At 51.9% G+C, this 21090-nt stretch overlaps 10 protein-coding genes across 10 annotated transcripts; 4 read left to right on the top strand and 6 right to left on the bottom strand.

Annotated features, from left to right (window-relative positions):
- Nucleotides 1–210: 210 nt before the first annotated feature.
- On the bottom strand, nucleotides 211–1847 carry BDQ94DRAFT_150641 (uncharacterized protein). Its single transcript, XM_026767615.1, has 4 exons — nucleotides 1527–1847; nucleotides 1131–1387; nucleotides 982–1069; nucleotides 211–920 (listed from the first exon to the last, which is right to left on the bottom strand). Exons 1-4 carry the CDS (start codon nucleotides 1593–1595, stop codon nucleotides 765–767), a joined length of 570 nt encoding a protein of 189 aa, XP_026622396.1. The 5' UTR covers nucleotides 1596–1847; the 3' UTR covers nucleotides 211–764.
- Nucleotides 1848–2245: 398 nt separating this feature from the next.
- On the bottom strand, nucleotides 2246–4403 carry BDQ94DRAFT_182377 (vacuolar protein sorting 29; the record flags this gene model as incomplete). The annotated part of the gene is made up of 6 exons (XM_026774132.1): nucleotides 2246–2502; nucleotides 2573–2986; nucleotides 3064–3078; nucleotides 3146–3203; nucleotides 3659–4297; nucleotides 4363–4403. 6 exons carry the CDS (start codon nucleotides 4401–4403, stop codon nucleotides 2386–2388), a joined length of 1284 nt encoding a protein of 427 aa, XP_026622397.1. The 3' UTR covers nucleotides 2246–2385.
- Nucleotides 4404–5476: 1073 nt separating this feature from the next.
- Nucleotides 5477–7252, top strand: BDQ94DRAFT_150646 (alanine--glyoxylate transaminase). The gene is made up of 2 exons (XM_026767616.1): nucleotides 5477–6003; nucleotides 6089–7252. The coding sequence occupies exons 1-2, from the start codon at nucleotides 5915–5917 to the stop codon at nucleotides 7158–7160; spliced, it is 1161 nt and encodes a 386-aa protein (XP_026622398.1). The 5' UTR covers nucleotides 5477–5914; the 3' UTR covers nucleotides 7161–7252.
- A 488-nt stretch (nucleotides 7253–7740) lies between these two features.
- Nucleotides 7741–10482, bottom strand: nemA (Nem1-Spo7 phosphatase catalytic subunit NEM1). The gene is made up of 2 exons (XM_026767617.1): nucleotides 8664–10482; nucleotides 7741–8600 (listed from the first exon to the last, which is right to left on the bottom strand). Exons 1-2 carry the CDS (start codon nucleotides 10060–10062, stop codon nucleotides 8458–8460), a joined length of 1542 nt encoding a protein of 513 aa, XP_026622399.1. The 5' UTR covers nucleotides 10063–10482; the 3' UTR covers nucleotides 7741–8457.
- Nucleotides 10483–10716: 234 nt separating this feature from the next.
- On the top strand, nucleotides 10717–12732 carry BDQ94DRAFT_150648 (translation initiation factor eIF2B subunit beta). The gene is made up of 5 exons (XM_026767618.1): nucleotides 10717–10847; nucleotides 10910–11085; nucleotides 11152–11447; nucleotides 11514–12366; nucleotides 12422–12732. Exons 2-5 carry the CDS (start codon nucleotides 10988–10990, stop codon nucleotides 12492–12494), a joined length of 1320 nt encoding a protein of 439 aa, XP_026622400.1. The 5' UTR covers nucleotides 10717–10847; nucleotides 10910–10987; the 3' UTR covers nucleotides 12495–12732.
- A 67-nt stretch (nucleotides 12733–12799) lies between these two features.
- On the bottom strand, nucleotides 12800–14025 carry rps23 (40S ribosomal protein uS12). The gene is made up of 2 exons (XM_026767619.1): nucleotides 13420–14025; nucleotides 12800–13226 (listed from the first exon to the last, which is right to left on the bottom strand). The coding sequence occupies exons 1-2, from the start codon at nucleotides 13676–13678 to the stop codon at nucleotides 13048–13050; spliced, it is 438 nt and encodes a 145-aa protein (XP_026622401.1). The 5' UTR covers nucleotides 13679–14025; the 3' UTR covers nucleotides 12800–13047.
- Nucleotides 14026–14164: 139 nt separating this feature from the next.
- BDQ94DRAFT_85353 (DUF5315 domain-containing protein) lies at nucleotides 14165–15278 on the top strand. The gene has a single exon (XM_026776689.1). It carries the CDS (start codon nucleotides 14312–14314, stop codon nucleotides 15113–15115), a length of 804 nt encoding a protein of 267 aa, XP_026622402.1. The 5' UTR covers nucleotides 14165–14311; the 3' UTR covers nucleotides 15116–15278.
- On the bottom strand, nucleotides 15279–16096 carry BDQ94DRAFT_85352 (MICOS complex subunit Mic12 family protein). The gene is made up of 2 exons (XM_026776688.1): nucleotides 16031–16096; nucleotides 15279–15902 (listed from the first exon to the last, which is right to left on the bottom strand). Exons 1-2 carry the CDS (start codon nucleotides 16049–16051, stop codon nucleotides 15552–15554), a joined length of 372 nt encoding a protein of 123 aa, XP_026622403.1. The 5' UTR covers nucleotides 16052–16096; the 3' UTR covers nucleotides 15279–15551.
- A 341-nt stretch (nucleotides 16097–16437) lies between these two features.
- BDQ94DRAFT_150655 (mitochondrial 54S ribosomal protein bL17m) lies at nucleotides 16438–17613 on the top strand. Its single transcript, XM_026767620.1, has 2 exons — nucleotides 16438–16883; nucleotides 16989–17613. The coding sequence occupies exons 1-2, from the start codon at nucleotides 16668–16670 to the stop codon at nucleotides 17346–17348; spliced, it is 576 nt and encodes a 191-aa protein (XP_026622404.1). The 5' UTR covers nucleotides 16438–16667; the 3' UTR covers nucleotides 17349–17613.
- Nucleotides 17614–17923: 310 nt separating this feature from the next.
- On the bottom strand, nucleotides 17924–20771 carry BDQ94DRAFT_85361 (putative R3H domain protein). Its single transcript, XM_026776690.1, has 4 exons — nucleotides 20536–20771; nucleotides 19700–20478; nucleotides 19498–19638; nucleotides 17924–19439 (listed from the first exon to the last, which is right to left on the bottom strand). Exons 1-4 carry the CDS (start codon nucleotides 20584–20586, stop codon nucleotides 18032–18034), a joined length of 2379 nt encoding a protein of 792 aa, XP_026622405.1. The 5' UTR covers nucleotides 20587–20771; the 3' UTR covers nucleotides 17924–18031.
- Nucleotides 20772–21090: the final 319 nt, after the last annotated feature.

A 21090-nucleotide genomic window follows, 5' to 3' on the forward strand; every position in this document is an offset into this window, starting at 1 on the left:
TGCTCCGCTTTGAGGAATAAACTCGTCAGCGCCTCGCATGGGTCGGCCTTCTAGACTCTCCCAACTTGCTGACGGAGATTGGATGCACCTCCCCTTTCCCGCTTACGATTTGATGGTTGATTTCCCTCTCAAAATGCGACATCATGCCGGCCTTGCCGATAGTGATTTAAAAGTACTAAGTGATTTAGTTTTAGTGTAGGGCTGTTTTGGATGGTTATCCGTCCTTCATTGGTGTGGATTTCTTTTACTTTTTATTATTTTGGTTTTCATGACGTTAATCCCTGTTTTCCTCCCGTCCTTACTCCCTACTTACACTAATAATATTGGGATGGCTAATTCCAGTGCCTTGCTGCCTTTACTGCATATTTTTATAGACCACACCTTTTGTTGTGCTGAACTAACTCACAGCAGCTCCATTATGCTGTCTGTTCCAAGACGTAATTCCCAAATGTCCCGTCCTCTTGACTAGTTCTTTTCTTGACGGTTCCTGTCGCAAAGCAAATTCTCTGTAGGCTTTATGATATCACAACAAGAAACAAGCGACTTCAGTGCTCCACCCATCTGGCGTAGTCCGAGATTGCCGGATGGTTATCATACAAAGTACATCCCAGTCCATAAACTCCAGAGGATTCTCACTAGATCAAGAGAGATGTGTGCATTTCAGTTCCCGACCTGCGCTTCGCACCGGATGTCTCCATCGCGATGCCGCGTCGAGTCTGCACCTAACTTCGCTCGCATGCCTCGCCTCCAAGCAGTTCAGGCCCTTAGTAGGGCGCATAGCCGCGACCCCGGCCACGGTAGCCACCGCGATACCCTCCACGGGGCGCAAATCCACCACGGTACCCCCGGCCACCACCGCGGAATCCACCTCGTCCACGACCGCGGCTCATGCCCGGCAGGTTGGTACGCTTGGGAACGACCTGTAAAGCATCGAGCATTAGTATCATTCAGTCGATCAATGGCCTCTATCATGCGATCTACCTTCAGGTTCCGGCCGCGGAAGACACTCTCGTTCAAGACAAGGGCCTGAGCCACTAAACTGGGTTCCGCAAATTCTACATAGGCGTATCTGTAAATCATATCAGCATATGATGCCCCCCAGCCTGTCAAATGAATGCGCTGCAACATACCCCTTGGGCTGGCCGGTGAACTTGTCCAGCAGGATAGTGACACGGTTTATTGAGCCGCAACTTTGAAAGTGTGCCTGAATCTCCTCGGGAGAGGCACCGTAGTCCACGTTGCCGACGAAGACACTCCGAGCGTCGATCTCCTCTTTGTCCTCACGCAGGTTCTCCGATTGCTGATCAAGCGTGGCTTGCATCTCGCGTAGCTTCGCTGCCTCGGATTCCATTTCGGCTACCCGTTTCTTCATCGCCGCAATCTCCTCCTATAAGTCATGAAAAAAGAAGGTCACGTTAGCTAGATTCAGTGAAAGACAAATCGCCAAGTCAAATAGAAGCAAGCCAAGAAACAAGCAAAAGAAAGCATCAAGCTTTGGGTTTTCAGCGCAAGCAGTCAAAACGTACCTCATCATCACCGGCCTCCTCCTGGTGTTGCAGGCGCTCATCCTTGATCTCGTTCTCTTCCGTAGCCATTATGATTATAGGTGTAGAGAAAGTCGCGTCTTTTTTTTTTTTTACCACGTCGCTGGGTCGCAATGAAAGCTCAAGCGGCAATGATAGCTTCCGCGGAACTGGTCTAGTGGGCGGGGGGAGGGAAAGCTGCAGGAAAAATAAAAGGTCCGAGAAGGACAGAAAGGACTGGCACCTAGAACTAAACTAGGACCTGTTCAAGTAGAGAAAGTAAGATAGGTGATAGGTGACTGGAGGGTGCAGAAACCAAATGTGATGCTTGCGTTGATCGACGCCGAAGTCACTGCTTGCTCTTTCCGGCCTAGCAGGTTTGTCATTGGACCAACTCCCGTCGGTACCGCTCTACATCATCCTGAGCCCCTAGGATTCGGCAAGTTCCTGTCGCATTTACAGATGTTGGCATTCAGACCATCCTCGCGTACTTATTTCTCAGGATTTGCAGACTTTTAACTATCTGATTCTTCATTTAATAGTACGGGGACATCAGCGTTATCCCAAAATAGCCACTGTGTAGTAAAGAGGTCTGTCAATCTCCATAGCAATTACCGCGACCTCAGTATCAATGCCGATGGAACCTATCATTTCCTTGGGTAGGATATCTTCTTGCACAGTTAGACCATGACATATGTTAGTTACTGCCATACATGACATGGTATGTTCAGGGCAGATAAAAGATTGCAACCGTACATCACTATCAACTAATTCAACATGAACAACAGCCGCATAGGTTAGAAGAACATCATTATCGTGCCTGGTTCTATGTATGTACAATAAGAAATTATAAAGCGTCAACTCATGAAGAAGGGATATTGTTCTTGCGGTAAGATACTTTCTCGACCGCGACCGTCTCAACCCCGTCGGCGTCCGTCTTCAGTTGGTAAACATACAACACGAGGACATCGCCTTGGATCTATAATCCTGTGTTAGCATAGAGCACGTACCGAGTCTTGCAGCGAACCCCGTGGAGTTGCGCGACTTACATCCATCAAACAGAAACTAGGTGTCGGCTCTTCCCCTTCCGGCCAGTACCCCGTGCTCATGGCACCGGTGGCACTTCCCGGGTTGATAAAGAACCTTCCCTCCAGTTCAAAAGCTTCAAAGCGGTGGGTTCCACCCCATAGCAGTATGTCAACATCCATCTGGCGGGCAGCGATCAGAAGGGCATCGGCGTCCCCCGGCGGGATGATGGTGTGGCCATGAGTAAATCCGATGCGGAGACTCCCGTGAGTCACCACTTTAGAGAGGGGTAGGTTGGGGGAATCGACATCGAAGTCGCCTTTGACCAATTGCAAGTCTGGAGCGACCTGTCGGAGGAATTCGAAAGTGCTCCGATCGGTGAGATTGCCGAGACAGAGGATCTGGCCGATCTTGCCTGGCGTCAGGAGTTTCCGGAACTGTGCGCGGGTCAATCGAGAACGGGGGATTGAAAGACAGAGAGGAGGATCAAGAGGGATGGAGCAATAGTGCGCACCTTGGCTGGGAGGTCCTAGCGAGTACAAGTCAGCAGACAGGTCAACCTGCGAGGATGCGATAAGGGATGAGGGGATGCGTACGGGGGCTCTGTCGGGGATGAAGAGGTCACCAATGACCAGAACCAGGCGGGAAGTCATCCTAGAAGAAGCAAGCAAGCAAGTACTCAAGGCCCATTCCAAGTGGGCGTGATCTTGGGAGTGTGATTGGCGAGAAGTATAGTAGTAGGCGGGCAGCAGACAGCGACGGTGATGGAAACGGAAATGGGAAATTAAGCTACGTATGACTATCAGTTGCTCCTCCGGCGCGATGGAGCTCCGCGGGGAAAGCTTATGGACGCCCGCCGATGGATGCCTGCCACCCTCAACTGCCCTAAGCCCTATCCTACAGTCCCTTTGGGATTAGCCTCTGCAGGTCACTTGGTTTGACAACTATTCATGGTTCGTTCTATTATAGGAGCCTCCATGCGACGATTCTAGTACTCATGACTATATAGTTTAGAGGTGTCGCGGTGCCAGGTTATATCGTGTACGCTGGTAGAGAAATTGCTGAGTACCCGGCTAGGAACAGCCGCTTATTCTTGCCCCCAGTTCAACGCCATACGGTCACTGCTGATCTGATACTCCCTCAACATCTTTAGAACCTCCTCGGCCTTCGTAGCCTCCGCGATAATACGAGCATTCTCAGGGCTCACCAGGCCCTCTTTGACAGCGGTCTGGATCCACTGTAGAATTCCGTTCCAGTAGCCGTTGATGTTCAATAGGACAATGCCCGCCTTGTGGATCCCAAGCTGGTTCCAGGTAGTCATTTCCATGAGTTCCTCCATGGTGCCAAATCCGCCAGCAAGGGCAACGAATCCTGACCCAGGACCACCTTCAAGGACCTTCTGGGCCATCAATCTTTTGCGGGTATGCATGTCGGGGACGATCGTCACCATGCCGAAGTTGGATTCTTGTACGGACTGGTCCACAATACGCTCAGCAGCCTTGCCTTCCTTGCTTTGCGCGTCCGATGCCGAGGCCTTGTAGCCTTCTTCGACCTCAACCAAGGCTTGCGGGATAATTCCCTGGACCGACTTCGGTCCTGATAATGCCACCAGGGTTTTTGCGAGCTCTCCCATGATACCAACGGTACCACCACCGTAAACCAGTTGCACATTGTGCTTGTGGAAATCTTGCGCAAGCGCACGAGCTGCTTCCAGATGGCTGGTAGAGTTGCCCGGATAGGAGCCACAGCTGGTTGCGAATTAGTACTATCATTTTGAGAAAGTACTGATGTATCCGGGGGGAGGATAGCCTACAAAACGCAGACCACTGCGGGTTTGGCCTCTTGGGTTGCCATTGTGATGTTCCGATGGAGGGGTAAAAGAGTGGGGTAGAAGATTTGGGGGATTCCAAACAGTAAACCGAGAAGTATTCCCGCTTAATTGTTCCAAGCCAGGGACGTTGAAGAGGACAGCTATTTATTTCTTTCGATGATCCAAAAAAGAACAAGGACAAGCTGCATGGAATGGATGGCACGTCGTCGCCCAGCTGGAGGCTCAGACCCACTTAAGAGAGAACCAAGGCTCCCCGAACCTCAGCATCGAATCGAAGACCAACAGCACCCCTCCACGACAGCATGTGGGCGCCGTAAGCAACCAGGATATTGTCTATCCAGCAGATCCGGACAGCTATGTTTGCACCTTCCTACAGACATCTGCGAGGCCAAAAATCAAGAAAATCTCATCTTTGCTGCTATGGGCCGAAGAATCATTTGTTGTGAAGTCCTCAGGCCTGGACTGCTCCGGGTGTTCACTAATTCCTGATGAGAGGACAAAACCTGGCGAACCATGCTGACTGATGGTACATCTGAGTATCTAGTTAGTCACCAGGATGAATCTTGAGAAAACTGGCCGAGATCGCCCACATGGGCATTGCAGTGAAGAAGGACAGCGCAAGTATGGGTCACTGCGCCGGTTGTGGCTGTCGCTGAGATGCTCTGATTGATCTCATTTGTAGAGAGACAACATCTAACTTCCAACTTGCCGAGAAGTATGCAAAGTAAATCAACAATGGCACATCGCGCAGATGAACCACGACAATCGACTATTCTAGTTAACTAGTTAGTGAACTAATTGACTGACTTACTCACTTAGTCATGTCATTTGTATGAGTCAAGACAGCCATGGCTGATCGCGGAGAAAAATCGTGGGACGGAAGGGTCCGCCCGGTTGGAGAACAATGGCGTCTTCCGGCCGATAGAATGCAAGGGAAAAAGGGGAATGGAAATGGAAAGGGGGATGGAAAATTTTTTGAACGTGAGGAAATACATCGATTTTCCCCCAAAACCCGAGTTCTTTTTAAAAACCGATTCCCATAAAACCTCTCCAATCTCACCATCGCATAAAATCACCCGGAATCAACCATTGCACTAAGGAAGAAAGAAGGCCATAGGGAGTGCCTGGAATTAACTGACACACACTAAGTACTTACACAGCATTACTGCATCCAAGCCCGGCGATCCCCGAGGGAAACCCACGGTTGTTCCACCCTCCATCACAGGCAAAAGAGAGTTATCGTTATCCTTTTCCCTTTACCCCGCAGGCTCTCTCCCGTCGAGAGCCGATTCACTCTGCAACCCTGGCGGCCAAACGCACTCCCCAGCAGCGATTGAGCCTGATTTCCAGGCACCTGGATCAGCGACTCCCGCTGCCGGAGCTTAACACCCCCTTCTCGACCGAGAGGAACTCGCTGGCTCCCGACGATATTGAATATAAACCCCTCGATCGCACGGCTTCCACTCCTACTACCTCCCCTTCTACTCCTTCGACTCCTTCCTCTCCCACTGACTCCCCATCCCCCGCCGCCAAAATGTCCTCCCAAGCCCCTCATCCCACCCTGTTGATTCCAGGGCCCATTGAATTCGACGATGCTGTCCTCCAGTCTATGGCTCACTACGCGTAAGTAAATACCCCTCGTCCTCGTCCCCGTCCTCGTCCTTTTTCCTCCGATCAGCCCCTCATTGACCAATTTCTTGGCTTCCAGTGAGAGCCATGTCGCCCCCGGTTTCGTCAAGACCTTCGGAGAGACCCTGTCCATGGTCCGGAAACTCTTCCAGTCCTCCAACCCTGCTGCTCAGCCCTTCGTTATCTCCGGTAGCGGTACTCTCGGCTGGGATATCGTGGCCTCCAACCTGATTGAGAAGGGTGAGAATGCGCTGGTCCTGCACACCGGTTACTTTGCCGACTCCTTCGCTACCTGCCTGGAAACCTACGGCGCCAATGCCACCCAGCTCAAGGCTCCCATCGGTGAACGCCCCTCTTTCGAGGAAATCGAGCAGGCCCTCAAGGAGAAGCCCTACAAGATCATTACCATCACCCACGTCGACACCTCGACCGGTGTCCTCAGCGACATCAAGCGCGTGGCCGAGGTCGTCCGTCGCGTCAGCCCCCAGACCCTGGTCGTCGTCGACGGTGTCTGCAGTGTCGGCTGTGAAGAGATTGCCTTCGACGAATGGGACATTGATGTCGTCCTCACGGCCAGCCAGAAGGCCATCGGCTGCCCGCCCGGCCTCAGCATCCTGATGCTGTCCGGCCGCGCCATCAACACCTTCAAGACCCGCCAGACGCCCCCGTCCTCCTACTACGCCTCCATCGCCAACTGGCTCCCTATCATGCAGAACTACGAGAACTTCAAGCCCTCTTACTTTGCCACCCCTCCCACCCAGCTCGTCCACGCTCTGCACACCACTCTTTCCCAGATCACTGCCCGTCCCATGTCGGAGCGCTACGCCATCCACGCCCAGGCCTCCGACCGCGTAAAGGCTGCTGTCGCCGATCTCGGTCTGCAGCAGGTCGCTTCCAAGCCCGAGAACCAGGCCCACGCCATGACGGCCATCTGGCTGCCGGAGGGTCTGGCTCCCCCGGACGTCCTGCCGGGACTGCTGAAGCGCGGCGTCATCTTTGCAGCGGGTCTGCACAAGCAGGTTGCCACCAAGTACATCCGCTTCGGACACATGGGCGTCAGCGTCACGGATCCCAACCGTTCGGACGTCGACAAGGCCATTGCTGCCTTGAAGGAAGCCTTGACGGAGGCGAAGCAGGCCAAGGGACTGTAAACGGGCTACGAAAATCAATTAGTACCATAACGATCTCATAGACGAACAATTGCAAATAACAAAAAAAATAGCGAAATGAAATAAAAATTGGATAAAAATATTTCACATGAAATCTAGATACAACAGTAAACTGGGGCAGTATTCTTGGTATCAACCCGGTTACCCCGATGTCGGACACGCAGCGATAACGATAAAATGAAATGGAATGGAAACAGCGATATGCCATAACTAGTCAATAACCTATCGGCTTACCCATCTTCGATTCCGTCTCCACTTGGCCTGCAGAATAACTAGCCTTAAGTCTCTCGTAATTAATTCTGCTCACAACTATAGCACACATAGCTATGAATAGTAATTAGAGCACTCAGTTAAGCTACCGTCATATAGTAGTAGTCCAGCAGACGTCTACGTAGTATAGATTACGTGATATCCTGACAGTCATGCCATCATCACCGTGGTTAGTTCATCGTTACTCCATATCCAATGGTGAAAAGTCCCCACTACAGCATATACTTAGTATATTTACCCATATCTAGCATAATGGAAGGCTGCTATAATAACCGTTGGTAGATTACTAAGAACTCGATATCGTAAGTTTCTGAGTCGCACTATATCTACTAGCAGCCTTTTAGTACGACTCGGGAGATCTTACCCGATGTCTCAATTCGAACCAACAGGCTGATGGAATGATCTATCCCAGGCTAACTGACATGACAGACGTACAATGAAGCAGTAGAGACCTACCCACAAACCAATTCCAGTTGATTCATTCATCCAGAAAAAAAGTGGAACAGAGTGGTAAAATAGTAGCAACGCTGTCTTTGCAAAACCCGGACAGGGAGGTAGTATAATATATTTTGGGTGGGGGGTTAAAGGATGATGAGTCCTGACTCGTGAGACAAGCAGACAAGGTGGAACAGAATGACAACAGGAATAGGAAGAGGAAATGCAAATATAAGGATAAAGAATATAGAAGAATGATGATAATAAAAAAAAAGAAAAATAAGGAATTACAAGAATCTGTAGGGTGACAAAGTATAAGGCAAAAGGATAAACAGGAGAGGGGGTATGGTATGGTAATGGAATGGAGGAACAAACAATATGCTTCAATGAACACTCGTCATGCTTTCCCTTCAGCCTCTTCTTTACATGAGCTGAGCTGAGCTATGAATGCATTATAAGGCTTCCGTTAACATCAAACTGTGCTTTCTCTTTCTTTCTTTCTTTTTTTTTCTTCCTTTTTCTGATTTTCGTTTCTATGGTCTGGTAAAACCTCCCCTCGTCCCCCTCCGCCAGATCAAGCTTCCGCTTCCCCTCTACGCAAGGCCAAAAAAGCCCGCACATCGGTCACATACTGCAAAGCTTCTAACATGGGGACGAGGTGAAGAAGACCATTATCCGTGGGATCATTAATCCAGCCCTCAATTGGGATAGCATTATCTATCATTGGTGTTAGAGCAGGCTGGAGTATGGTAGCAGAATCACGTCAAACTCGAGACATACCTTCGTGAAAAATATAACTCATAGGACTGTTGTCCAGGATCATCACCTTACTCAAATCAGGCTCCACAGAGCTGAGGTCCTTGATATATGCACCATTCCGGAAAGTACAGTGTTGACGGTAGTACCGCGCCTGGAAGTATTTCCGCTCCTGCTCGAGCCAGTCAATGACTGGATCCGCATACTCTTGCACACTGGCAGTGAAGATGACCAGCTTGTACCACTTGGAAATCTTGCGCAAGAACTCATCACAGTGGGGTCGCTTGTGTACGTAATACAGGATGGGATGCTGCGGACCCAGAGTCGTGGGTGGTCCGCCGGGTGTGAGTGCAGTCGTCATCGGCGTGGACAGTTTGACCTCAACCATGTGGCCACTGGACATGCGGCCGCCCTTGGCCAGGGAATGGATGAGCGTCTCATCCAGATCAAGGACCAGAGTCTTTTGCGGGCTCTTAGGAAGGCGGAGGTTGGCCGTGTAAGACGGCACACGGGGTGGAATCAGCGGGCGAGGAGGGACGGGAGAATGCGGATACCTGGTGACCCTATGTACCGACGGAGATGTGGGAGATTTGAGACTGTCCAGATTGAGAGTACCCTGAACGCCATTTTCCGGTGTCTGGCGTAGATCAGCACTTTGCGACCGGCGTTGCCTCTGTCGCTTGAGCGCCTCTTCGCTATGAAGCTTGATCCGGGTCGAGCGTCTAGGGGCGGTCTCGTCTGGCGTTGGTTCCGGGCTGGATGACTTTGCCTTGGAGGTTCGTGACCGACTATTGCCGAGTGCCTTGGCGCTCCGACGATCTCCTTCCGACTCGGACGTGCTCGAAGCGATGGAATCCCGGGATACGTTGCTTTTGGATCTTCGCGAAGTACCTGTTCGTCGTTTGCTTTCCGCTTGTCGACTACCTCTACCCGCCGTCGTGGAGCCAGTCGACTTGGATGGGCGGCTAGACACGGACCGTCGTAGCTTCCTCACGGGTGCCAGAAAAGAGTAATGACCGTTATCGTCCTCAAAACATTGGGCAACATAAAAACCGGGCGCAGCTAAAGTGGATAGGATGAACTTGATCGTTTCCGCAATCGCATCAAAGAACCGTTGGGCAACGAATCCTAAGGTGCTTTTCGTAGCAAATGAACCATCTTTCTGTATACTTCGTAATAGGGGCGATTTCTCATCAAACGTAATTTCGTGGGAGTAATTTATATTCTCGTCGGGCGCATCATGGCTATTCTCGTGAGCCTCGGTCGTGTGAAAGTTGCTTTCGCTGTACGACCGAAGTTTGGCAAGGTCGCCGGGCTCATTCGCTCTGGCGACGTCTCCCTGGGACCGGGAACGCTGACGGCTCCGAGCTGGGAGGGACGACTGGCCAATGACTCGAGACGAGAGGATGTTGAGCGAGTTCATCTTCCCACACGGCCCACGGGTGTCCGGGCTGGCGCAGGTGACTAGAGGGAGAAGGAGCGTAGGTCAGCAATCATTTGAATACTGCAAGCTAAGTAGTCGAGGCCTGTGATGGGACCGGGGATGCTGGAGCATGATGCGATGATATGGAGAGCCGAAACTGTTGGGGTCTACGGACCTCAATGCGCCAGTCGACAACCCGTGCTTTTTCGGATTCACCGTTACCCGACCTGGTGGATGGCGGAATGACGACAGGTAGATCCGAGAAAAGGACGGGCGGAAAGGAGAGCCCGAACGTGCGGAATTCAAGGCGACAACGAGAGGAAGGGATCACGGAGGAAGAGGAGGAATGAGGAGGGGGGGGAAGGGTTGGGGGAAGGAGGAAGTTGAGACGGATAGCAGCCGATCAGCCGGCGGATGAAGTTGAGGAACGATGGGACGAAGTAAGAAAGTGTGGGGAGAGCAAGAGGAGAGTCAGTGAGAGAGAAGCGGCCTGGCCGTATGTTACGCTGAGACCGTATGTATGTATGGGATGTACTCCGTATGTATGTATGTATGTATGGTTGGGCCGAGCGCATGAGACCGAAAGAAAGCGGGCAAATTCTCCCGCCGTCACCACATCCCACCTTCTCCTCCTCCTCTTCCTCCCTTTGACTTCTGCACTTAACATCCTCACTTCTTCACCCCCCAAAAGTCTTCCCACGTGGAGTTTGTTATTCTCCGGTTTGACCTGGTCATACAATCCTCAACCGGTGCAATTTTGAGCAAACTTTCAGCGACCTCCAAAGGTATGCTTCCGTTCGCGACAATATGACTCCTCCACCTTCTAACACTGTGCGTGCCTGACTAGAAAGCAATTGGAGCTTGTCAAGACCTTCAAGCCTGCCTGTCAACTCAATACGAGACCTTTACGTGGTTAATAGCAACCATGCCGTCCACTTCCGCGGCCCTAACGCCTGGATTGGCGTCGTTCCTCAAGTCCTTGAAGACGAATCCGATTGATACATCGATTGACGATCTGATCTCGTGCGTCCTCGACGTCATATCACCGCGTGTCGCAGCAGCTCGTGCAACATACTGACCAGACTCTAGGCTTCTGAAACGCAGACAGATTCGCCATTCCAGATCATGCGCGACCGCAACCGCCTACCTCCTGCGCAGTGTTATCTCGGCTACTCGGACTTCGGATGCAAACAAGATGATCGAGCGGGTCCAGCATGTGGGAAGGCGCGTGATGGCCGCTCAGCCCAGGGAAATGGTGGTCGGAAATATTGTCAGACGTGTGCTTGGATTGATCCGTGATGAAGCGGAAGACGACAGAGAGGCCGACTTCACTCTGAGTGAAGCGGGCTCGGAGAGCCAGCCTCAGACCCCTCGTGCCTTGGATGGTCAGTCTTGTCTTATAACACACGAACCAGGATTATGCAAAAGCTAACCCACAGCGCCGTTTGTAGACCCCTCCGAGGTTCTCTCTTCTCGCCATGAAGGTTCCGACCGGTCATCCTCGAGACAGCCTTTCACTTCGCTGTCAGCTACACCCATTTCCATGTTCAGTCTCCTCTCACACCCAGAGCCTGAGTCGTCTCTGCCTGGCACCCCGGCCTCTGCGTCTCCGTCTGGCCGCCTACTGGGCCAAAGTCACAACAAAGACATCCGTGCCGAAGTTCTGGACGGTATCAACGAAATCATCGATGAGTTGGGCCAGGTAGACGACCAGATTGCGGCCTACGCCCTGGAACACATTCACTCCAACGAAATCATCCTGACACACACATCCTCAACTACCGTCCAGAAATTCTTGCTCAAGGCTGCGGCCAAGCGCAAGTTCACCGTGATCCATGCCGAATCTTATCCCAACAACCATGAAGCGACCCATGCCACTGTCAGCGGACAGGCCCCCAAGGACGACGACATTCTGAGCACCGAGGCTTTCCAGAAACCTTTGATCGCCCTGGGCATCACTGTTATCCTGATCCCTGATTCCGCAGTCTTCGCGCTCATGTCCCGTGTCAACAAGGTCATCTTGGGCACGCACTCGGTTCTTGCCAACGGCGGATTGGTGGCTGCGGCAGGCACGCGGGTCATCGCTCGCGCGGCCAAGGTGCACCAGACCCCCGTGGTCGTTGTGAGCGGTGTCTACAAGCTCAGCCCTGTCTACCCATTCGATTTCGACTCGCTGATCGAGTATGGCGATGTCAGCAAGGTTATTGGATACGAAGACGGTGACCTGGTAGACCAGATTGACGTGCAGAACCCGCTGTACGACTATGTCCCTGCGGAACTTGTCGATCTTTACATCACCAACCTGTAAGCTACCATTCCTTTTGCCCCGTTTCATCTGCAGAACTGACAAGCACTATAGGGGAGGCCATGCGCCGTCTTACCTTTACCGTATTGTCTCGGACCACTACCGCAAGGAGGATATCAATGTCTAATGGTTTTGAGGATTATGGAAATGGAAATGAATCAACATATGAACAAAAGCTCAAGGGAATGCAGATGGCTGCAATATGACATGCAAAAAGTTCGGCTATAGATGAGTAAGGCGTAAGGGCATAGACAATGGAACGCAACGATACCCGCGGGGATACTAGGATAATCTTTATGAATGAGATCAGTCCTTATCGATTGATGCATCCAACCAACGTAGACAGTCCACGCGTTCTAGATCACCGAATCATAGCAAATTTAAAAAATTTAATAGATTTACGAAACAATTACGACAAGAGCTAAACTCATTTTTTTGAAGGATTTGAATTTTAGGGCCCTCCCAAAGAAATAAATCATGGCGCCATCTTTTATGGATATATCAATCGTAGTACGCTGCAAATGGTATTTATTTTGCAGGGTCTCATCCGTCCTGAACCATCAATTCCAGACCATAGACTTGTGTTTGCTTTGCCTTTGCCCCGAAGCTTCTTCCATGGAATGGGCCCCCTTCCACCCCGCTAATAGCATCTTTATTAAATTCCCCAGGGTTTGGGTTATTTAAGAGCGGGGCTTCTCCTTCTTCTCCTTCCAGAGAGCGAGCAGACCGACACCGGAAACCTTGACGACCTTGAAACGGACACCGGGAATATCACCCTTGGCCTTGCCCTTACGACCGAAACCGGCGAGGAGGACCTCGTCGTTCTCATCGATGAAGTTCAAGCAACCGTCGTTGGGGACTATACAGGAAATATGTTAGCCAATCGATACCCTCTTCAAAGATATTCGATATTTCCCGTTTGCCACTCCATCCTTTATTCCCTTCTCCTTCTTCTGCTCCATTCTCCGCACAATATCCCATCACAAAATCCCCAAACCATAAACATCTATCACAACCGGGAAATAGAAAAAGGAAAGGATAGGATCACCCACCGAAAGCGGTAACCTTCTTGCCGTTCTTGATGAGCTGGACCTTGACACACTTGCGAATAGCGGAGTTGGGCTGCTTGGCCTCAACACCGACCTTCTCAAGAACGATACCCTTGGCGTGGGAGGCACCTCCGAAGGGAGAGGACTTGTAGGCAGTACCGAGGAGGCGCTTCTTGTAGTGCAGATCGGCCCAGCGGTTCTCGCGACGGGTGGTCGCGAGCTTGCGGGCGGCGTTCAAACCACGGGGCTGTCCCTTACCCATCTTGTCGGATTATGTTCGAAGGAGGGTGAACTGTAGAGCAAGAATTTCCGTTAGAATTATGTATTTTCCAATATATGGGTGGTGTTCGGAAGAAGCTGAAGTTGCAGGGTTCTGGTGGCGGACATGATGCGGATTTCAAGATTCGGGGTTATATAGGCGGACTTTGTGCGTAGGGAAATTTCTCGTGTTTTTTTCTTTTCTTTTCGCAACCAGGGAAGATCGACTGGTGATATAAATTCACAATAGGGGGTCTCTATACGTACCGAACTGATGGATAAAATTGGCTGGATGGGCGGATGGTTGTCGAAAGTCGAAGGGGGGGTTCGCTTTCACGGCCGGCGGTCGCTCGACTAGATCGAAAATGTTCTGCTGTGCGGCTTCGCCCTAAACGGCCGCTAAGCGAGGCACGGGACTCGGGCTGGGTCGGAGTCGGAGAAACTTCGGCCCTCTCCTCTCTTTGTGTCTCTCCCCCGTGGTTCCTGATAACGATAAGGATGTTGTCACTACTTGCTATCTACTCACCACCACGTTTCTTCTTTTCTAACTATATTGTTAAGATCCAATTGCGGTCCTATTCGCATTATAATGTCTAATTTATAGCTCAAAGGATAGCAAAGGATTATACTGCCAGTCATGGATCCTACCCTCAGAATGGATCCCAAGATGGATCCTAAAATGGACACCAGGAAGATAAGTGCCCAGCGTCTTCCCCCGCCTGTCCTCTTCCAGGGCCCGCCGTCACATAATGCCTCCAATCTCTCTCTTCCCCCGCCAGTATCTGCTGTTCCGTCGACGGGAGTCTCTCCGCGGCCGCCTCTGCAACGCAATCGCTCGTCCCGGGCGGGAACCCTCGAGGCCCCGGGGTCCCTCTCGCCATTCCTGACTCGCAAGCAGTCCAAGGGGGAGGTGGATGGCTCCGAGGCCATATGGCAGGAGATGCAGAGCGCATTGTCCGAGGTCGAGCTGAGCGCGGCAACGGGCGAACATGTTTTTGGGGAGAAGCACTCCGAGGCGCTGGAAGATCTCCGGACAAAGCAGCTGAAGCTTGCGCAGGCGTGGGCACGCAGTGAAGCCGGAGACGAGGTTGTGGAGACAAAAGGTGCTGTTGCCGCTGCTGCTGCTGCCACGGCAAAGAGTAATGCGTCGCTGCGACCGGCGTCGCGAAGCACGGCTGGGCCGGGCGATTCTGCTAATCCTGAGGATGGATCTTCGCGGAATCTGGATGAGGAGACGGAAAAGGATATCCTCCTCGCACGGGAGAGACGGGAGGCTAATGATCGATACTTTGACCGGGTTAATAATGGTGTCTTGGATGTGGTGGCTAAGCTAGAGGAAGTCGCTCAGGCTATGCGCGCGGTGGAAAGAGAGAGCAAAGATATCTGGAGCGATACCGATAGCATGAGTACAACGACGCAGACCACGACTGATACTGGGTGAGTTAAGCTGTTGGCTCTGAATCGTTCGTTCCATGTTTCCATGCGGACTGCTTGATAGCCCTCTGTATAATAGAGTGAGGCGACTAGCCCACTGACAGTGGATGTGGATTGCTGCCAACGCGGCATACACTTGCCCAGGTACCAGCAATCGCAAGACAATCGCATTAAGTCTGCGACAATCCGCTATCACAGTCCACCACATAAGCAGCAACAACCTCTTAACAAGCCCTCCATAAACCTAGCAAACACCATCAACCAAGGAAAAACCAGAAACCGTAGCATTATACCGCTAGTCAAACAAATCAAAGCTAAAGAAAAATTTATAAGAATGAACAAAACCAAGAGGGTATCTGAAACTTCATCTCCATCAAGCCCACACCCACATCAGCACCTAACACAAACCATAAATAAAAGGCAGGATCAGGACAAGTATTCATCTACTCCTTCTTCACCAACCTCATCACCGTCTTCCACCCCTCCACAGCCGTATCCCGCGCATCCTCCCACCGACTCTCATACGCCTTCCTCGCCAACGTCTCGACCTCCTGGTTCCAGCGATGTTTCAAGAAGTCCTTCAAGGCGGGTTTCGTTGCCCGGTCTTCTTGCTCACCCGGACGCTTCTGGGTCTCCTGAGGCAGTAAGCGACGGTCGTATGCGCCTGCCGATGAGGCCAGCCAGTTCAGCGCACGGGTTTGTTCGCGAATGGCATTGCGCTGTTCCAGGCGATTGGCTTTGTGTACTTGGAGTGAGATGTACAGGACGGAGGTGGTGAGGGCAAAGCCGCTGAACTGATATGGGTGTAAGTTCTGGTGGTTCGGTTTGTATACGAGGAGGTGGATGGAGTTGAAGGGATGGATGTAGCGTGGATAGATGGATGGATGGGTGAAAAGAGAGGAAGGGTAGAATGGAGACTTACGAAGCCAGCGAAGAAGCCCATGCTATCTCTATTTTCGAATAATGAGACCGAATATTCACAGATGGCTTGACAAGAGCCAAATTAGAGGATGTCGAGATTGTTAGATTGTACAGATGAAAGCGGGGGTACTGCAGAGCCCTTGCGGACAATCAGACAATCGGGATCGATTGAGATGGAACGACAAGAAGATCGGTCTGGTCTGATGTGATCACCAAGCGGAGATGGGACAAAACGGATCTGCCCAACTTTTCAAATGCCACTGTACAGTTCAGGCAAAATAGAATTCCCAATCGTAAGACGCAAAAAGGCTCAATGGGATCGAAGGAAGGAAGTTCAAGATGTTCTCAAACGGAGGAGAAAGTCGGGGCTGCCGTACCCGCACTCCGATTGGCTACGCGGCGAATCGAATCTTTCCGCCATCTCCATCTCCAGCTTCATCTTTCCCTCTGAACGACGACGAAAACAACCGGCGACTCCTGATATCCCATTGCACCTTACCGGTTTCAATCCCTTTCGGTCTTTTCGACTTGATCCATCCGATCCCACCGCCTGGCCTCGAAGCCAACATATCCCATTCATCAACACAACCTCCCGAAAAGACACCCATTCTTAAACCTCCCTCACCACCACCAACACTATGGCCGGAGGTGCTACCAAGTTCCGCCATTTGAGCCGCAAGTCCTCTCACAGACAGGCTCTGCTCCGCAACCTCGTCACCTCCCTCTTCCAGCATGAATCCATCACAACCACATGGGCCAAGGCCAAGGAGGCGCAACGACTGGCCGAGAAGTTGATCACCCTGGGCAAGAAGAACACCGAAGCCAGTCGGAAACGCGCATTGTCGACGTTTTATGTATGACGCAGTCCTTATCTTCTCTTTCTCAAACACATACATACATACCGTGGAGAACATACGATAGAGGAAAGCGAACATTCTCAACTAACCAAGGAATAATAGACCCCCCACGAGCTCCTCCCCAAACTCTTCGGTCCTCTTCGTGAACGCTACGCCGAACGCCCCGGTGGCTACACACGAGTTCTGCGCGTCGAACCCAAGAAGGACGATCAAGCCGCCAGCGCAATCCTGGAGTTGGTAGATGGACCTAAAGATATGCGGTTTGCTTTGACGGCGCGGACAGTTGCTAGGCAGCGGTCTCAGGGCTTGGAGACCCTCAATGAACTCACTACGATGAATGTCAATAAGGTCACACGGTTCCGGAAAGGAGGGATTGCTGATCTGGAGAGGGAGATCAAGCGGTTAGAGATCACGGGTCACGGGAAGGAGGACGCGGGGAAGGCGAAGCCTGCGAAGCAATAAAATGATGAATGAGTGGGTGAGTGAGTGATGGGTGTGGTAGTGGTGGCCTAGTTGGCCTTTATATTGTGTATCTTTATTATTCCTTCACCTTCACCTTCACTGTTGTGTGCTTGGGCCCTGTGTTTTGGCTAGTCATGATTGTGTAATTTTAGCTGTTATTTCCCCCTGTGGTGTCGTGTATGTAGATTGGACCGTTCCTCCCCAGTCATCGAGATTATCTCAGGAAGTGTAGACTACTTATTACATCTATTAACAAGATACTAGCACTTGGTGTCATACAGTTTATTTATCTAAGCACTATCGCCTGCCCTTCCCAAGCCAGCAAGATCTAGCAAACATAGCAATGCTCAAAGTACATCGAAGTAATTCAGGTTTCCAACCAAGTCCCGAACGCCCACGAAATCCCAGTCGTCGACCGCGAGGGGTTGGGCGGCGCTGACAGGACCTTGAAACCCAGTTCCCACTCATCAAATCATTCCTCTCTCCGACTAACGATGCGACGCTGATCACAACAAACAGTTCCTGTGTCTAATCTTCCAGAGATACAGAACGGCCACGTCAGGAACCTTGCCACCAGCGACACATCACGCCAACATTGAACCGTATGTACTTTTGTAGAAAGCAGTCAAGTAGTAGTATCACTCTAATGAAGAGAAGCTTAGTCTGCCGTAGGCAGGAGCAACTTAGTTTACCCGTGGCAGACTTGCTCCGCCAGAAACAACAAGCGGCCCGTTCTTGGTGGCGGGGAGCGTGTTGCCTGAGTAAGGATGCGCCGAGCTGGGCCCACTGCGCGGTTTCAAGTCAAAGTCAGAAGGCACCTCGGACGGTGGTGGCTTGGGTGGCAGATGTGACGGTGTCCCCCATTTCGCAATAGAGTCTCTGGTTCCCGAAGGCCCACCGCGGGTCGGGCCATGTCCAACTGAACCAGGCATGTCTTGAGCCTTGCTGTTCATATCTTGAAATCCGGACCACTGGGGCTGCATACCCGGTTGCATACCGGGATATGGGTTCATACCATGCTGGTTGCCCTTGCTGGGGTGCCGTGCTAACGCCGCACCACCAGGGACAAACGAGCGGGTCTGTGGATTGAAAGGCGACCTATTGAAGCTTCCGGGCAAAGGGTGAGCACCGCCGTGACCCTGCATGCCCGGACTCATGGGCTGTCCGGGATACTGAGCATAAGGATAAGAAGTTGGTGTAGGAGGCTGCGTTTGATAGCCGGCCCATCCCGATGGGGGAGGATTGCGATGTGATGGTTGTGGATAGCCGCCGGCATAAGGTGGCGTGGACCAACCAGGATTGGGTTGATATTGGACGGAGTTTGGCATAGGATAACTGCCCAATGCAGGAGACGACTTAGTGGATGCCATCGCGGGCGACTGGTTGATGGTCGCATAACCAGAGTAGGGGGACTGTTGTGGCACAGGGCCATTCTGCCATGGGCCACTAGGAGTCATCTGAGGCGACACAGGCATCGAATAATGCGGCATAGCATTCATGTTCACGGGCCCAGAATACATTGGACTAGCCTGGCCACCATGACCGTAGCCCATAGTAGGCGGCGACACACCGGGTCCCACCATGCAAGGTTGGGTTGGAAAAGACGGGTCATTGACAGGCATGCCGTAGGGCATGGGTCCGTTGGCATAAGGCATTCCTGGATAATACGCGTTGAACTGAGATCGAACCTCAAAACTGTCATCGTGAGGAGTTTTCTGTCGGTGCGCCTTTTTGCGTCCACTTGTTGAGCTCGAGCGTGACATATTGGTACCGGAATCGCCATTGGCATTCTCAGAACTTTTCGACTCGGTAAAATCACGGAAAATCCGCTCCCTAGCTTCCTGGTACTTGGCTTCCCTCTCTTCGCGGGTCAAGGTCAACCTGTCCTTTGCCGGGGTAGATCCCCTTTCCCCGTCATTTCCACTGTCCCCCGCTTCGGACCCGTTCTTAGACGGAGCGGAGGAGCTTGCCGCGATGCTACCCTCGGTGGAAGGCCGCTCACTATCAGTACGGCGCATGATCTTCATGGCAGGCATGGCGGGAGGCGGAGTACTATTAGTCGCAGCGTGGAGAACTGAGAGAGGCGTGGGGCTACAGAGGTTAGCACAAGTCAACTATAAAAGAAGTGAGCATCGCAGCGCAGACTTACAGCCGACAAAAAGGCGTCCGGTGAAGCCGGACGGACGTGACGTTATTGTCAACGAAGTGCGTCAGATGGTAATAATCGCCCAGCTTGTGTGCAAGGAGCCGCCCAAAAGCGTTCGAAGGCGGGAGTTCCAAAGAGTGCTCCCTAGGAAATCGTCAGAATATTAAACTCAGGACCACGAAGGCAGCACGGTGGGCCGACTTACTTAGAATTTTGTATAAAGTATCGGACCTTTTCTTCCAGTTGAAGAATCAAGAGGCGGTCTTTGGGGGACTTCATAGCCTCGAGGAGTTTCTCGTCGGGCTCTGACGGGAACCCATGTATAGGCCGTCCTGCTTGGAAAGCATCGGTGTTCGCGTAATTGTTGGCGACAGTGTCTGGCAGCATGGCACCATTCGTGCGCTGTATACCATCATTGAAGATAGGTACCGTCGGCTGGAGGATTCCCCGAGGTCTCTGTATGAATCCGCGCGCACCTGACTCTGACCCTGTCAAAGAATTTGGGGCACCGGAAGCGTGCCCAGATAGAGACTCCTCCTCATCAATAGCCTGAACGCTCGCACTGTCATCCGGACGCAAAGAATCTTTTTCGTCCATTGCGAATGTCGTCACAGAAGCCATGCTCTTAGAGTCGAAGCTCGTGGGCTTGGTCGAGGAGTTGGAAAGATGGGTACGATCGTCCTCAAACGAGTTCTCTCGTTTCAGAGAACCGTTGTCTGCAGCCTCAGTGGAGAACACAGGACCGTCGTGGTACTTTCTGTCATCGATGCTGACACCATGCACGGCCTGAGATAGACTGTCGATGTTTCGATCATCAGCGGCAGCCTCGTTTCGGACAGGGGTCGGAACTCTCTGGTTTGAGGGGACATTTTCCGAGCCACGTTGTTCGGAACATGATGATGGGTCGTCGACGGACTGTGAGCCGTTCAATTCGTCAGATGATACGGGGGCTTCCGGATTTGATGGCGGAGGCATGGCCGCAATCTGCTCAAGCGGGTCAGCAAGAGCCCGCCGTTGGCCGACCAGCAACGCAGCACCTACCTTTGCAAAGGAAAGACGATGCTCGTCTCTTGTGGAACTCTTGGATGCCATTATTCCCTGACACTCTCTGAGCCAAACGTCCAGGGTTCTTGTAGCGTAATTCCTTCCGCTGAAGCAATAAACGATCGGATACGGACGGATTGGATAAGGGGAAAACCCGACGAGAGACTGCAGTCTGCCCGCTCAGGTGTTGACGAAGAAAAAGCCGAAATGAATATCGATCAAAAGCCACTCAAAGATCCCACTTCACACAAGCCCAAAAAGAAAGACGGCACATATCTGGAAAACGGAGGTCGCCATAAGGAAAGCTGCTTCGACGTCAGATCCGGTCGGAATGTCACAAAGCCGTGCTCTGTGAGAAGCGGGGTGGAGATTGGCTGATCAGGAGCCGGAATACGGGAGGATGCAGGCAAGCAGGCAGACAAAGAGAGGAAGGAGAGAGAAGACTGCTCTTACACGATGGTCAGAACGATTGGCTCATGGCTTTCGATATGCAACGCTTGTCTTTGGGGGGGAAGAGGAAGGATTCCAGAGGGAGGAAATGAGGTTTCCTTC

This window comes from Aspergillus welwitschiae, assembly GCF_003344945.1.
Source record: "Aspergillus welwitschiae strain CBS 139.54b unplaced genomic scaffold BDQ94scaffold_37, whole genome shotgun sequence".
NCBI classification, from domain to species: domain Eukaryota; kingdom Fungi; phylum Ascomycota; class Eurotiomycetes; order Eurotiales; family Aspergillaceae; genus Aspergillus; species Aspergillus welwitschiae.

Excerpts from the sequence above, each read along its gene's own strand:
- BDQ94DRAFT_85353 (XM_026776689.1), top strand. The coding sequence starts at position 14,312 with ATGGATCCTACCCTCAGAATGGATCCCAAGATGGATCCTAAAATGGAC.
- BDQ94DRAFT_150648 (XM_026767618.1), top strand. The coding sequence starts at position 10,988 with ATGCCGTCCACTTCCGCGGCCCTAACGCCTGGATTGGCGTCGTTCCTC. Across the intron at positions 11,086-11,151 it reads TCGATTGACGATCTGATCTC|GCTTCTGAAACGCAGACAGA; the intron begins GTGCGTCCTCGA and ends ACCAGACTCTAG. Across the intron at positions 12,367-12,421 it reads GATCTTTACATCACCAACCT|GGGAGGCCATGCGCCGTCTT; the intron begins GTAAGCTACCAT and ends CAAGCACTATAG.
- BDQ94DRAFT_85361 (XM_026776690.1), bottom strand. The coding sequence starts at position 20,586 with ATGGCATCCAAGAGTTCCACAAGAGACGAGCATCGTCTTTCCTTTGCA. Across the intron at positions 20,479-20,535 it reads ATCGTCTTTCCTTTGCAAAG|ATTGCGGCCATGCCTCCGCC; the intron begins GTAGGTGCTGCG and ends CCGCTTGAGCAG. Across the intron at positions 19,639-19,699 it reads TACTTTATACAAAATTCTAA|GGAGCACTCTTTGGAACTCC; the intron begins GTAAGTCGGCCC and ends ACGATTTCCTAG.
- BDQ94DRAFT_150641 (XM_026767615.1), bottom strand. The coding sequence starts at position 1,595 with ATGGCTACGGAAGAGAACGAGATCAAGGATGAGCGCCTGCAACACCAG. Across the intron at positions 1,070-1,130 it reads TTCACCGGCCAGCCCAAGGG|ATACGCCTATGTAGAATTTG; the intron begins GTATGTTGCAGC and ends TATGATTTACAG. Across the intron at positions 921-981 it reads TCCGCGGCCGGAACCTGAAG|GTCGTTCCCAAGCGTACCAA; the intron begins GTAGATCGCATG and ends GATGCTTTACAG.
- nemA (XM_026767617.1), bottom strand. The coding sequence starts at position 10,062 with ATGAACTCGCTCAACATCCTCTCGTCTCGAGTCATTGGCCAGTCGTCC. Across the intron at positions 8,601-8,663 it reads GAGTTATATTTTTCACGAAG|ATAATGCTATCCCAATTGAG; the intron begins GTATGTCTCGAG and ends CACCAATGATAG.
- BDQ94DRAFT_85352 (XM_026776688.1), bottom strand. The coding sequence starts at position 16,051 with ATGGGCTTCTTCGCTGGCTTC. Across the intron at positions 15,903-16,030 it reads TGGGCTTCTTCGCTGGCTTC|TTCAGCGGCTTTGCCCTCAC; the intron begins GTAAGTCTCCAT and ends CACCCATATCAG.
- BDQ94DRAFT_150646 (XM_026767616.1), top strand. The coding sequence starts at position 5,915 with ATGTCCTCCCAAGCCCCTCATCCCACCCTGTTGATTCCAGGGCCCATT. Across the intron at positions 6,004-6,088 it reads CAGTCTATGGCTCACTACGC|TGAGAGCCATGTCGCCCCCG; the intron begins GTAAGTAAATAC and ends CTTGGCTTCCAG.
- BDQ94DRAFT_150655 (XM_026767620.1), top strand. The coding sequence starts at position 16,668 with ATGGCCGGAGGTGCTACCAAGTTCCGCCATTTGAGCCGCAAGTCCTCT. Across the intron at positions 16,884-16,988 it reads GCGCATTGTCGACGTTTTAT|ACCCCCCACGAGCTCCTCCC; the intron begins GTATGACGCAGT and ends AAGGAATAATAG.
- rps23 (XM_026767619.1), bottom strand. The coding sequence starts at position 13,678 with ATGGGTAAGGGACAGCCCCGTGGTTTGAACGCCGCCCGCAAGCTCGCG. Across the intron at positions 13,227-13,419 it reads CAAGAAGGTTACCGCTTTCG|TCCCCAACGACGGTTGCTTG; the intron begins GTGGGTGATCCT and ends TTTCCTGTATAG.